Source organism: Phycodurus eques, chromosome 1 (genome assembly GCF_024500275.1).
Source record: "Phycodurus eques isolate BA_2022a chromosome 1, UOR_Pequ_1.1, whole genome shotgun sequence".
NCBI classification, from domain to species: Eukaryota; Metazoa; Chordata; class Actinopteri; order Syngnathiformes; family Syngnathidae; genus Phycodurus; species Phycodurus eques.
In genome coordinates this window covers 24,792,658-24,807,694 of record NC_084525.1, presented here as the reverse complement: position 1 = coordinate 24,807,694, position 15,037 = coordinate 24,792,658, and the positions used below count along the sequence as shown (strand labels likewise).

Here is a 15,037-nt window from a genome sequence, read left to right as displayed (position 1 = left end):
TGCACGAGTTACAACAGCGTGGCTTCGTAGTAAAAGAGTGCGGGTACTAGATTGGCCTGTCTCCCATTGAAAATGTGTGCCGCGTTATGAAGCGTAAAATATGACAACGGAGACCCCGGACTGTTGAACAGCTGACGCTGTACATCGAGCAAGAATGGGAAAGAATTCCACCTACAAAGCTTCAACAATTAGCCTCCTCAGTTCCCAAACGTTTATTGAATGTTGTTAAAAGAAAAGGCGATGTAACACAGTGGTAAACATGACCCTGTCCCAGCCATAAAATTCTAAGTTAATGATTATTAGCTAAAAACAATCAAGTTTATCAGTTTGAACATTCAATATCTTGTCTTTGTAGTGTATTCAATTAAATACAGGTCGAACATGATTTGCAAATCATTGTATTCTGTTTTTATTTATGTTTAACACAACTTCCCAACTTCATTAGAATTGGGGTTGTATTTTGATAGTACAAATTAATGCTTGTCTTTTCATTTAAACCTACCTGATTTTTTATTTTTGTTTGTTTTGTCCATTGTTGCCCCGACAGCTTGCATGCTAATCATCTGAAGAGATACAAAAATCTGACGATATGTATTTTATAGCGGTGTAAAGATTCATTTTAGCAAAAATTCAATTTGTATCACGATTCGTGGTTGCCGATTCCATTCAAAGAGAGTATTGGTTCATTTAGAACGATACGATCCAGTGGCTGGAAATAGATTCAGTAACTTTTTAGCCAAAAATTAATCCAGTGTGACTGTGAAATAAATCCCTGCATACTGGACACTGCAGGTGAAATTTCTTAAGATTCTTGTTTTTGTCTTTCAGGTAATCGGGTATAAACTAATTATGGTCATTAAATATAAAGGTTTTCCGAATGTACTTCCTTTTATGTCTTATTGTGTACCGTAATGTATGTGTTTTCTAATGGACTATGAGACTGCTTAATAAAAGTTTATTGATCGATTGTATTGCTTAGCAATAAAACAAAGGGGAAAACAGCAACTTATTGTTATTTATATTATTGCAGCTATAATTTTACTTGTTGGGCTGTTTTTTTTTTTTTAGACTTTTTAGGAGTCTTGTTAATAATACAGAGGGCTAAATAAATAAACAAACCTGCTCTTTGTAGCACAAACGTGAGCCTGAAACGTTCTTACAAGCCTCCTCCTCATCTGCAATCCACCAGACAGACCAACGTCTTAAACATCAAAAGTGCTTAAAAAAAACAATGCACACACACATACTGTGGTGTCTCTGACTAGATGTGGGGCGTAGAAAAGGAAATGAAGAAGAAAAGAGACGACGAAGAAGACAGTAGCCTTGACAGTGATAACTGCCTTGAGCTAAATGAAACTTCAAGCAAAGTAAAAGGAATTACAAGCGTTTATCTTGGAAATACGGAATTACAAGCGTTTATCTTGGAAATACAACAAATACACACCACCATATAAAACCTGCTTTCCTTAAATCCAATGTGTTGTCTCCTAATATCGATACAAGTGATTGATTACCTTTTAAAATTATTTAAATTTATATATTTACGTCCGGAAGTATAACTTGCCGGGCACAGATCAATCCAGTTGGATGGTAGGAATATAAATCGATGCATCGTCATAATGAATGAATCGTGACACCACTAGTATTTTATTATAGGGTTGAAAACTGTCGGATTTACTTTTTTACTTAAGTATAAGTGTGTACTTTTGTACTTTAAGTAAGGGAGTGGCTTCAGTACTTTTACCAGAGTTTTTTTTTTTTTTTACAAGTATCAGTACTTTTAAGTACTTGTACTTTGACAGATACTGTTTGGTACCTGCAATTTAGATGCCATTTAAGGGTCAATTAGCGTGCCTGCACTGTACAAAGTGTACTTGTATCAGAGCAGCTGACTTGCATGTTTGAGTATCCACACACTGGTACAATATGTCATGATAATTTGATTTTTTTTCCCCCCACCCCTAAGTTTGGCACCTACAATGCAGGCACCATTTTAGGCCCAGTAAATGTAGCTGTACTGCAGCCGCTAACTTACATATGGTGGTGTATTGAATCGGTACGCCTATTAGCCATTTTTTGTGCTCAGGCCAAACCCAAGTACAGGTCAGTTGTATTCAACTTTTAAGTGCAACACATTTACATTGGAGCTTTATTAACTTTTTATACATTGGGTACAACTTTTAATTAACTTCTACATGCAATATTTTTTACTCGTATCATCATTTAGATTTTTCTTTGTTTGTTTTCCTATATTTTAGCCCAATGCTAAAGTTCAAACTGTGCATAATGTTACAGTGATTTACAATAATATCAAGGATACTTTTTAGGAATTAAACATCTGTTTCGTTTTTGATTAACACTATACTATTGTATTTTGATGTTGCTCATGATAGGGTTATTTGGAGAAGTATTTCATTCGGTGGCACTTTGTGTAAAAAGGTTGAGAACCGCTGCTATAGGCAATTACAAACCTTTGTGTGTATGTGTGCGACATTTACACTGGGCTCTTCGCTATTCGCGCAGTCCCAATCCACCGCAACTAACGGGAGTTTCAGGATATTTTGTCCAATCTGTAATGCAGCCACATTTTGGGGCCAATTAGTGTACCTGATCTCCAGCTGGTAGTTTACATGTTGGTGATACCGTATGATAGATCACAGTACGATACCGCCCTTCATTCTATTTTTTTTAATACAGCTGCGGTTGTTGTTAAAGTGCTTTAAAAATAAAGTTCAGTTGAGTTGAGAGATATTGCGATACCGATATTTTGCCCGACCACTTCAACTGTTTGGTGCCTGCATTCCAGCCATCTTTTTAGGGCCCAATTAGTGTACCTGGACCTTGGCTGCTGTATCGATACAGTACGATATATCGTGTTATCATGTAATGTGCAATATCAATATCGTGCATGCAGGATACATACAAAGCATATTAAGTTTCTTTGCATGCTAAATACATACCAGGTTGAATTAATTCATCAACATGTCAGTATATATTCACTGTCACTACAATACTTTCCTTTTGCACTAGTTGTATGGCTACTGCTATGTCAAATTGGACTACATCCATATTTTTATTTATTACTTGCCAAACCCAAAAGGCAACACCTTAAATCAGTCTCTTTTTCTTCCTGCTTAGATGTTTAGATTCATTGGGCCCTCCTCACAGGCTACTTCTGTATTGTCGTTTTCTCTTTCTTACATTATTGGTTGCTCCTATTTTCCGTTGGAGTAATGGTGAATGTTGCTGCTGTGACAATCTTGGTCACAGGATGAATCAAGTTTCAATCTATCTAACAATTTTGCACCTGCAACCCAGCCGCCATTTTAGGGCCAATTAGTGCGCGTGCCTACCTGGGCCGTCCAAAGTGTAACTGGAGCGCGGCTGGTAACTTACACGGTGCGTGTTATTGTCCAACTTGGCCTCCTTTCCTTGAAGAGCGTCGCAGGAGGCGTCCGGCGGGTCGCTCCTCTTCTTCACGCCATGCGGCCAAGGGGCCACCGCGGACCTCTTGGCTCGGTTCGAATCTCGAGCAAAAAGCGCCCGCCCGGCCGCTTTGTCGAGGTCCGGGAGATAATGTACGCCGGCTGTCAGAGTTAAGAGGGAAAACAGCAGGGAGCAGCGCAGCGAAAGTCCCATCCTCGTTGCTACCATAGCTCAATATTTAAAAAAAACAAAACCAAAAAAAAAAACTAAAAGAGTTTAAAAATATAAATATAAATACAATGTCTATTCAAGCCTTGATCGAATTGAAGGTCGGTACGGGCTTTGGCGTTGTGGATGACATCACCAAAACAAGTGCAGCTGACAGCAATATTTTCACGACGTGAAATCAGGCAGATGGGCCATGAAATCGAGGGAATAATGTTTTAAAAAAAATGAAATAATTGACGATGGTAGCTGAACACCAATGACTGTAACTGGTCCAATGGACACCGAGCGAGCGGGCAATTGTGTGCCTTTTGGCTCTGTACCTCCGCGCAGCGTAATAAGGATTGCTCCCTGCTCGGATATTACTGGCTCAAGGACGCGCCTCGCTGCACTCTGATTGGCTGCTGTATCCCTTTAGAACACGCCCTACTGCTTCCAGACGGGAAACGATGTATGTGATTTAAGTGTGGCGGCGTTAATGTTTCCCACTAACCCTAACCCACCCTAATCCTAACCTTAGTCCATCCTAAACCGCACCAACCATAGCCATAAACCTAACCATAACAAACTTCTCTGTTTGTATTTCGTACAAATGTGATGCATATTTGGGATGGTCATTTCGTTACATCTGCGTCGCCTGCCCGCCCACGACGCAGGAGCCAATCATGTTGCAGTGGGGCGTGTCTTGCCTAGAAACTGTGTGGGAATCTTATAACGCATCCGCGCACCGAGAAGCGATGACCTGATTGCTCGTCTTTCATCTAACTCCACCCACTTTCTCAATTTGATTGGTTGATTCTGGCTTGAGGGCCGTACCTACACGAGGAAGTAACAATTTTTAAGGCTGTCAAGAGACTTCCATGGTAGGTTGAGAGCAAAGCTGTCATATAGAAAATAAACCAAAACCGTCAAAAGAAATGTTATATTTTTTCTTCAACACAATCACTCTTTTAATGTAACGCATTCTACTCTGACAATTCTGACGACATAAAGCGCACTTTTGAAACACGTCACGGTCGTCGTCTTCCCTTATTTCTTTCAAATCATGATAAAGATTACACGCAAAATGTGACGTTTGGAAATGTATGAAAGTCAAAACTCGTCCAAGTGGGGTTTCTTTGATGCATAACCCTACTTTTATGACGCAGTTTTAATTTATTTTAATTGTATAATACAATACAATACACATAATGGTGGTATAGTGGAGCAGTGGTTAGCACATCCCTTTGAGAGTTCTGAATTTGATTTCGAATCTTGACTCTGGCCTTTCTTTATGGAGTTTATATCTTCTTCCCATTCTTGTGTGTTTTTTCTGTGGGTACTCCAGCTTCCCACAACATTCCAAAAACATGCATCGGAGGTTCACTGGAGACTCTTGTCCTTAGTATGAATGAGAGTGTTAATCTTTGTTTGTCTATATATTCCCTGCTATTGGCTGGTGACCAGTCCAGAGTCGCCTGAAGTCAATTGGGTTATAGGCTCCAGCACACCCGTGGATTGTTTGACCCTTTTGGAAATTAAACATGTACCAGGTCACACTGACCCAATTATTATTACCGAGATCACGGGAAAGTTAATTAAAACAAATTTTAAGAATTTGGGCAACATGGTTTTGCCATTAGCCTACTGGATTCAAATTCTGACATTGATAAAAAAAAAATTATTTAAATAACACTGTGTTTGTGTGGTTAAATGTGTGCCTGTCACATTGGGCCAGAGGGTGTGTGCAAACCCATGACTGTTGGTCATGAGTATGGCAGGGCGACAAACTCTTCATATCCTCTCCTTCGGGTGGGAAGCAAGTTTTTACTAAATGAATAATGTAATAAATGCAATAAAAGTGTTTTTTGTGTGTGTCTGGTACCATGGTGTAAGGCCTTATCAAATGTACATTGGAGCAGTGTTTGTCCAGGAAGGGAGGAAAGAGGTCATGTGTTCTCTCACCAAGTTATTTAATTATGCTCCTGTTTACTTGCCAGGCGTCAAAACCGGTCTGACGTGCTCCTGTCATGCACATCAGTGACGAAAACAAAAACCTGCCCAAATTAAAAAGTGGCAGAACAAGTTTGCAGAACTTTCAAGCTTTCACAAACCTCGGCCTTTGCATGCCTCGCATCTCCATGTACTCGTTAACATTTCTTGACTTCGTACAAGCACATTTCATGATGATCATGTGTTGACCACTATGAATCCCAATGGAGTCACGGTTCAGTCCGAATTTTTGTGTGTGATTTTGCTTCTGGCTGCCTCAATTAAGATGGCTTCAACTGTCAAATAATGTGATTGAGGATCTCTCCTGGTGTGCCAGGAGAGATCCTCAAGGCTACGATGGAAAATAATCAAATTTTACTTAATTTATTTGAAAATTATTATTTACTAATTACATTTGTTCATCAAGCTCACCAGCTACGTGAGGCAGAACAATGAAATGTTATTCCACTAGATGGCAGAAGGTACAACAAACCTGTGTATCCTGTTGCCATTCATGCAACAGAATAAACCATGGCTTCCTGCAGGTAAATCGGCCTCGTGTTCCACTAAACAGGCCAAGATTTCACATCACATGAGTCAATTTGTGCGTAAATTGAGACAAGATTATCATTCATTCAGTATTCATATTTTTTTCGTGACATTTTTGTTTGGTACTGTCAGATTTTTCTAGTACTAAAATTAAGTTTGGGAAACACTGCATTACAATAATAGTGCTGGGTGACAGCTTGAAATAAAATCTTTAGTTTTCCATTCTTAAATAATTTCTGTCTCCCTCTACTTCTTGATAAAGTAAAAGACAGTGACATTCAAAGTTACAAGTTTAAAGTTTTGTACCCCCCCCCCCCCCCACCTTCTGGGATTTTCTTTATTTCTACTCTGTCCTCTAGAAGGCCCATTCTTTTTATGCTCTACATGCTTCCTCTTTGAGATCTCATCAGCAAATTTGAAAGTATGTCATACCAGTTATTTTATTATTATTAAGATTTTTATTATTATTCATTTGGCTTATAGAAAACTGCAGGTGTTTGTTTACATTCAAACTCAGCTTGTAGCAAACGAGTGACGTCCTGCATGCTGTGATCGCGAGACTACAATTTCACCGGCCATAAACATCTATGATCTCAGCACCCTCACACTGGTTGTTGGAGACTTTAATCTTGGTCCTCACTCTCATCTACTAACATCTTCACACATGTTCAACATGAGGGAATATAAAACTGTATGATAAATATCCCCAATGCAAAGGAAACGTGTATATTTGAATTACAGAAATATAATTTCTTATTCAGTATATCATCGTTTTAATTTTATTTTGTTTTGTGTACAGATCAGTTACAGCTGCGTTTGTTAAAGTGCTCTAGAAATGAAGTCGCGTTGAACTTTGCCACATCCACGATGGCGGCCGTCGACGGCGTATACCTTTCCAAAATGGCACGTTGACACGTTTACTTCCGTGTGCGTCACGAGTGACGTGATCGTCACGATGCCGCTGGCTGAAGTTGAAGAGAAGTTTTGACAAGCTGGTCAAAGCTCGCTGGAGGCGGATTCGAAACCAGCGTGTAACTTTTACGAAAAAAGGATTCAGGGCAGCCATTTCCTGTGGGGAAAAGATGGAATCTGTCGCTCAGGTAACAATACCACACACCAAACACTTTTACTCGTCCAACGAACGCGCCTTCAAAGATTGATTTTGTAGCAAGTAACTGCTTAATCTCTTCAACTTTCCAAAAACATACATTGTCCCTTGTCTCCCCGCCCCAGAAAGTGCTATCTTCAAAATTTACTCTCGACTTGGGTCCCCTCAAAGAGCCTTTGGCGTTTATCCGGTTGCTCGAATGGGTAAGTTTGGTCGTCGCCATATGGCTGAATGAGTTGTCTCGTGATTCCTTCTTGCTCGCAAGCGACAAAATGAGCACACAAATTGATTTTGGTGCTCGTCTGGTGACCACGCAAAAAAGACTTTGAAGACACCTCATGAGCTAAAAGCTAACAAAGTGGAGCTGGAATGGCGTTTATATCTTCTCTGCTTCCGTGATACCACGTGCTAATTAGCTGGCCAATGTCTGTTAGTATGATGAGCCAAAAAGGGAGAGGATACAATGTCGATACCGTAGATATATGTAAATACGATACGCCCCTTTTAAGCTGCGTGCCTAGGGCGAAGCTACGCTAGCATGGTTAAAGTTATCAGTGCTTTCTTAAGTGTGTGAACAGCATGAACACTAAAAGACAAAGGATGCCTGCAGATTGTGTTGTGTACGGTTGTGCGCAGTGCTGTACAATTATGAAAAGGTAACTAGGAGTAACCTTTCACAGGTATTTTTCTGTGCCTCCCCCCGCAATGTTATGTATTGAAAGCACACACATTAGCGTTGCCGGAAAAGTAAACCTCATGAAAATCAATTGAGAAATGAATAAGATACAGCTTAAATTTCCTTTGGTGAGACCGTCAACCACCCCAACTTGGCTGCCACGTAGGCACGTCGGTTAGCTGGGCTTCTACAACGTGGTGGTGGGTATCTAGTCATCTTATCTATGGTCGATATTCCTATAATGTGGAGCCTCTGTTTATGAACTTAATTTTTTTTTGAACAGGGTTTGTAAATTTAAAAGTTTTTAAATTGAACATAATTTTCCGATAAATGGTATAAACATGAATTGGTTCCAGCCTCAACTATAGCCCCCTATTATAGTAGAAGTTTGAACACAATATAAAGCAATACAGTAGTCTATATCAAATATGACAATGGGTGGTATCAACACTCTATATTGATCAAGTTAACAACAAGTGGAACTGTCCTCATTCAAATGCAGCTGACCTGCCATCACGCACCCAAACCGTGTCACGTCACGAGTCCTCCGGTATGTTCATAGTCAGTCGAGGAAAAAAACAAAACTTTAACAACCAGGTTGTTCGATGTTTTTGTAAGCTATTTTTAACACTTTAAATTGGTCAACAGTGTGTAAAAAATAACAGCTGCAGTTGGGGACAGACCAATAGTTTCGATGTGTGAAGCAACCAAGACCACATGTTAGTATAAGGAAATTTGCTCATCAGGCTCACACAGGTTTTCAACGTAAGTGTGGAGGGGCTAAAATCTGGTTGAAAATCAACTATGTCCTCAGAAAACAGGCTTAAGATTTCTTAGTGTTTTGAGGGGAATTAAAAAGGAATACTGCAAATATTGACACTTATTAGGTAGGTCCTTATAAAACATAAAGAAATAAAAAAATAAACTGGTTTGATGAAGTGTAATTACTGTATGTAGGGTGGCACATCTGTCTCACAGTTCTGAGGACCCGGGTACAAATCCGGCCTCACCTGTGTGGAGTTAGCATGTTATCCCCGTGCCTGCATTGAGTTTTCTCCGGATACCTCCTACATCCCAAAAACATGCATGGGAGGTAATTGAAGACTCTAAATTGCCCATAGGTGTGAATGTGAGTGTGACTGGTTATTTGTGCCCTGGGATTGGTTGGCGACCAGTTCAGGGTGTTCCCCGCCTCTCGCCCAAAGATAGCTGGGATAGGCTCCAGCATGCCCGCGACCCTAGTGAGGATAAGCGGTACAGATGTATTGATAGATACTGTATGTTGGGGAAAAGCTAAGTCACAACCACAAAAGCTGATATGTTGTATGTGTGCTTTATAACTCGTAAAACTCCTACATTGGGGCATATCAACAGTACATGACCACCACAAGGATTTCCTATCACAAGTCAGTTGAATAACTGTGTGTGTGCGTGATTGTGATTGCAGGTGTTCACAATATTTGCCTTTGCCACAACTGGAGGCTACAGCGGTACTACCAGCGTCAATGTCCAGTGCCCTGGCAGCCAGATCCAAGAAATCCATGCAGACTTCAACTACCCATTTAGGTGAGCATGCCCTATCATATCAAGTCATAGACTGCTATAATTATAATTAGAATAATAGTTTAGATTTCTATAGCACCCTTCAAAGGACTGAAAGACTCTTAACAAGGGGGCAGCATGGCTCGGGTGGTAGAATGGTTGTCACCCAGTCTGAATCTTGTGTGCTTGATCCTGAGCCCCTGTGCTGTGCACATCCAGGTAACCTTGAACAAGATACCGAACCCCCAGTTGTTACTGATGCTGTATCATCAGTAGTTGAATGAGGAGACAATGGGGGACATTATTAAAATGTTAAGTACAGTGGAACCTTGGGTTACGAACTTAATTCGTTCCGTGACCCTGCTTGTAACCCTGAACGTTCGTAATCTGATGTTTCCCATTGAAATGAATGGAAATTCACTTTATTCGTCCCAGACCCAAAATTAAATTGTACCGTAATTTTTCATGTATAATGCACATCCATGTATAATACGCACCCCGGAAGTTGACTACAAAATTTTGGGAAACCCTTCTACCTATGTATAATGCATTTTTACAATGCATGATTTTGCTATGATATGATGAAACCATGAAGTATTATCTATATTTTGTTAGTTTTTTCAAATAATTATTCTGAAGTTAAGCACTTTATTTGAACACGTAATGCTTTCTTTATTTACTTGCTCTCATTTTGAAATTCACAGCCCTTACTTTTTAGTAAATGAGAAAATACACAATTGTGCTCATATGTTTGATCACCCATGAAGAATTTGCAAGGTGGCTACAATTCTGGCGGCATACCTTTATAAAATCTGAAAGGATTTGAAGGAATGAAGCGTGCAGCGAATCAGCGATAACGTTCGAAGCGTCAAACGTCATCGGTCACGTGACACTGGTGTTTTGATACAAGCTCCGACTCAGCATTTCGAATCACTCCGCTTCAGGAAGAGTGACACAAGCTCCAAAGCCTTGGTATCATTTGCCCATCACTGGCGTAGGTAGAACTTCGGCTGAGCGAATGCTTTGAGAGCTATTTTGCCTGATTATGCCGCCATTAACTGTTCATTGTCTTAATTAAAGAGATGCTACAATTCAATAAATAACATGCATACTTTAAATTGTACATTTTGATGAAAATGACTTTCAGACTTTTACCACGTCAATCACAAACACTATTAGGTTTGGAAGGTCTGGCTCGCTATAAACGGTACTGAAAGTTAACCCTACTATAAAAACAATATATATATATATATTTTAAAAAAAATAATACCCTTGTGTTGGGAAAAAAATGTCAAAAATGTAATCTATCCATTTTCTGTACTGCTTATCTTCACCAGGGTCACGGGCGTGCTGGAGCCTATATCAGCTCTCTTCGGGTGACCTAATAATACTACTACTGTTGTTTAAAATGTGAATTTCAGTTTACATAATTATTTTTATGTAAATGTGTTGTTGTTTAAACTACCGTTCATACACAGATGTCAAAATAAAACATTTTGCAATAGTTTGCAAAGTTTTGACTGGTAGTGCTGATCAGGTATGCATTTTGTTTAGCCACAAGTTAAAATACAATTTCAACAATCTTTTTTTTTTTTTTTTTTTTTTTTTTTTTTTTTTTTTTAAATATATATTAGGCCTGTTGAAATTAATATTTTTTCTGTTACATGGCGATGCAGAAATTAACAAATCTGCATCAAATGCAGTTGATGGGATATAATCGATGATCATTAATGCTATACTCGGCAGGCGTCATCTTTATTCCATATACACGAGCGTATGTGAGCTAGATCACAACAACCGCAACAGCTTTATGGCAGCTGACGGTAACCCTGAAGGGACAAATCACTACAAAATGCGATACCAAAAAAAAAAAAAAACATGGAACATGGCGGACAGCGGCCAAATTGGAGACCAGCCAATAAAAAACCCTTACCAAAAAATTTGAATATCATGGAAAAGTTTATTTCCATAATTCCATTCAAAAAGTTCAACTTTATAGATTATAGATTTAGGGCCCATAATTTAACAAATCTACTAAACTCAAAGCACCTGCACAGGTTTCCCCAGGTGTCATTAAATTGTTTCAGTTTGGTTCAATCATGCATGCAAATCGGTCGCCTTTCGGCGAAATTTGCCGTTTTGATAAAAAAATTGACCATTTTCTATAGATCTGGAGTTTTTTTTTTTTTTTAGGGGGGGGTCGCCGTCGCTGAGGTCATAGGCTGTTTCGTACTCCTTGCACACTGGCAGCTAGACCCATTCCACACATCCACCATCCACATAGATTTAATTGTGAATATTACTCCGCGGTGGACTAATAATGGAAGCGCATTGGCCTGAGGTTCCGCCTGTCACATGAGTTGACGAGACCAGAAGAAACACTTCCACCGCTTCTGCTGTTAAGAAGTAACAGTACTTTTACTCTGTTACAATGAGCAATGCACGCTGCCAGAACTTAGACAAGAGCGTGCAAAATCCTCTCGGTCCCTCCACTTTCCGGTCACCGGCTCTTCCAGCTCCTTCCCTCAGGTAGGCGCTACCGATCAATGCAAACTAGAACTAGCAGACATTCCAACAGCCTCTTCCCTCTTGCAATCAACTTTTTAACCGCTAACCTACAATTCCATTGCAACATGCTGCCATTTTTTTTGGTCTGAGTTTGTTGTCACATTTCTGTCGGGCCAATTATATATTACTTGTGCACTCACTGTGGTAGTGTGCACGTCTTGCACGTTGCACTATTTGCAGAGCTGTTGTTGACCAATACTGGCCAGAGTAGCATCTCCCCCATTTGCACACTGACTGAGGAGTATCTGCAACATTTGCACAATCAACATTGTCCCAGATTATCGCACTACTCGTCACTTTAAACTGCATTTACTCTTTGAAGTCTCGGCGCCCTTTGCACAATGGTCATAGCACAGGACTATTGCTATATTAGTAATTCAAACTACTTTAAGTGCTAGAGAACTCCGCATCTTTTTGCACAATTGTCAAAAAAACCCAAAAAACATTTGTACCAGCATTACCAGATATCTAGCAACCCTGTATTGCTCAGTGACTGTTTTTGTCAATGTCTTTGTCTCAAAAGTGTTCTGTAAATTGACTGTCTGTTGTCATACTAGAGCCGCTCCAACTACCGGAGACAAATTCCTTGTGTTTTTTAAGACATACTTGGCAAATAAAGATGATTCTGATTTAAATGTCGCTCGTTACTTTTATTTATCAATTATTGCATATTTATCAACTATTTCCAGCGCGAGACTATGACTTCGACTTCTGCATCTGGCGCTGTTTGCGCCAATCCAGTTTAAGTGCTAGTGACATTGAAGACTAGTTCACCAATCAAAGGACAAAGTCACATGACCTAACACAGCATCTTCTATTGGGCTTCCCGGGCATAGGTATTAACACTAGATAAGCCAACCCGGCTGATTGTCGTGTCTACGTGGCGGCCATGTTGGGAAGGTCGTCATTACCTTGAAGGCAACGGCGCGCTACTCTTGTTTACATTTAGACGAACAAAAAAAACAGCTTTCATGTATTGTAGTATTTGTCTGCCACTGTCTGCCCAAACGTGGATATTTCAGCTCACTTATAACTTTAGAAAACACTGTGCAGTAAATTGCAGATGTTCAGAATCAGAATCATCTTTATTTGCCAAGTATGTCCAAAACACACAAGGAATTTGTCTCCGGTAGTTGGAGCCGCTCTAGTACAACAAACAGTCAATTTACAGAACACTTTGGGGACATAAAGACATTGACAAAAAACAATTGTGCAAAAAGATGCAGAGTCCTCCAGCACTTAGAGCAGTTCGAACGACTAATATTGCAATAGTCCGGTGCAATGACCATTGTGCAAAGGGCGCTGAGACTTCAAGGAGTGTATGCGGTTTAAAGTGTCGAGTAGTGCGATCATCTGGGACAATGTTGGTTGTGCAAATGTTACAGATACTCCTCAATCAGTGTGCAAATGGGGCAGATGCTACTCTGGCATGAGTGGCCAGTATATGCAAATAGTGCAGCATGGCGAGACAACTACAGTGAGTGCACGAGTAATACATAATTGGCCCCACAGAAATGTGACAACGAACTCAAGTCAAAAAATTGCCAGCTTGTTGTAATGGAATTATAGGTTAGGTGTTTAAGAAGTTGATCGCAAGAGGGAAGAAGCTGTTGGAATGTCTACTAGTTCTAGTTTGCGTTGATCGGTAGCGCCTACCTGAGGGAAGGAGCTGGAAGAGCCGGTGACCGGGGTGCAGACGGTCCGAGAGGATTTTGCACACCCTTGTCTTAGTTCTGGCAGCGTGCAAGTCCTCAATGGTGGGTAGGGGGGTACCGACAATCCTTTTAGCAGTTTTGATTGTCCGTTGCAGTCGGAGTTTGTCCTTTTTTGTAGCAGCACCAAACCAGACTGTGATGGAAGAACACAGGACCGATTCGATGACCGCTGTGTAGAACTGTCTCAGCAGCTCCGGTGGCAGGCCGTGCTTTCTCAGAAGCCGCAGGAAGTACATCCTCTGCTGGGCCTTTTTGAGGACGGAGTTGATGTTGTTCGCCCACTTCAGGTCCTGAGAGATTGTAATTCCCAGGAACTTGAAGGTCTCGACGGTTGACACAAGGCAGCTGGACAACGTGAGGGGCAGCTGTGGCGAAGGATGCCTCCTGAAGTCCACGATCATCTCTACCGTCTTGAGCGTGTTCAGCTCCAGGTTGTGTCGCCCGCACCACAGCTCCAGCCGCTCCGCTTCCTGTCGATATGCAGACTCGTCACTGTCCTTGATGAGGCCGATGACAGTGGTGTCATCTGCAAACTTCAGGAGCTTGACAGTCGGGTTCGCAGGAGCTTGACAGTCGGGTTCGCTGAGGTGCAGTCGTTCGTGTAGAGAGAGAAGAGCAGCGGAGAGAGGACACAACCTTGGGGCGCCCCAGTGCTGATGCTGCGTGTGGATGAGGTGGCCTCCCCCAGCCTGACCTGCTGTGTCCTGCCCGTCAGAAAGCTGTAAATCCACTGGCAGATGGCAGGTGAGACGCTGAGCTGGAGAAGCTTGGTTGAAAGGAGTTCAGGGATGATGGTGTTGAACGCTGAGCGGAAGTCCACGAACAGGATCCTCGCGTAGGTCCCTGCACTGTCGAGGTGTTCTAGGATGAAGTGCAGTCCCATGTTGACTGCATCATCCGCAGACCTGTTCGCTTGGTAGGCAAACTGCAGGGGGTCCAGCAGGGGACCTGTGACACTCTTGAGGTGGTCCAGCACGAGACGTTCAAAGGACTTCATGACCACAGATGTCAAAGCGACAGGCCTGTAGTCATTCAGACCAGAGATTGCAGGTTTCTTGGGGACTGGATTGATGGTGGAGCGTTTGAAGCAGGATGGAACTTCGCACATTTCCAAAGATCTGTTAAAGATCTGAGTGAAAACTGGAGCGAGCTGGTCCGCGCAGACTTTGAGGCAGGATGGGGACACATGGTCCGGTCCTGTCGCTTTGTTAATCTTCTGTTGTTTGAAGATGCGTCTCACATCCTGTTCATGGATGG

The 15,037-nt window shown here is 41.2% G+C and overlaps 2 protein-coding genes across 5 annotated transcripts in view; one reads left to right on the top strand and one right to left on the bottom strand.

Annotated features, from left to right (window-relative positions):
- sort1b (sortilin 1b) overlaps positions 1–3,998 on the bottom strand; it is a 52,391-nt gene extending 48,393 nt beyond the window's left edge. For both annotated transcript variants that reach the window (XM_061684791.1, XM_061684797.1), the window contains exon 1: positions 3,397–3,998. In XM_061684791.1, coding sequence (XP_061540775.1) covers positions 3,397–3,654 — 258 coding nt within the window. In that variant the 5' untranslated portion in view covers positions 3,655–3,998. The remainder of the gene's footprint in view (positions 1–3,396) is intronic.
- Positions 3,999–7,121: 3,123 nt separating this feature from the next.
- The window catches only part of sypl2b (synaptophysin-like 2b), a 28,745-nt gene continuing 20,829 nt past the window's right edge, over positions 7,122–15,037 (top strand). For all 3 annotated transcript variants that reach the window (XM_061684768.1, XM_061684760.1, XM_061684777.1), the window contains exons 1-3: positions 7,122–7,271; positions 7,405–7,482; positions 9,403–9,521. In XM_061684768.1, coding sequence (XP_061540752.1) covers positions 7,254–7,271; positions 7,405–7,482; positions 9,403–9,521 — 215 coding nt within the window. In that variant the 5' untranslated portion in view covers positions 7,122–7,253. The remainder of the gene's footprint in view (positions 7,272–7,404; positions 7,483–9,402; positions 9,522–15,037) is intronic.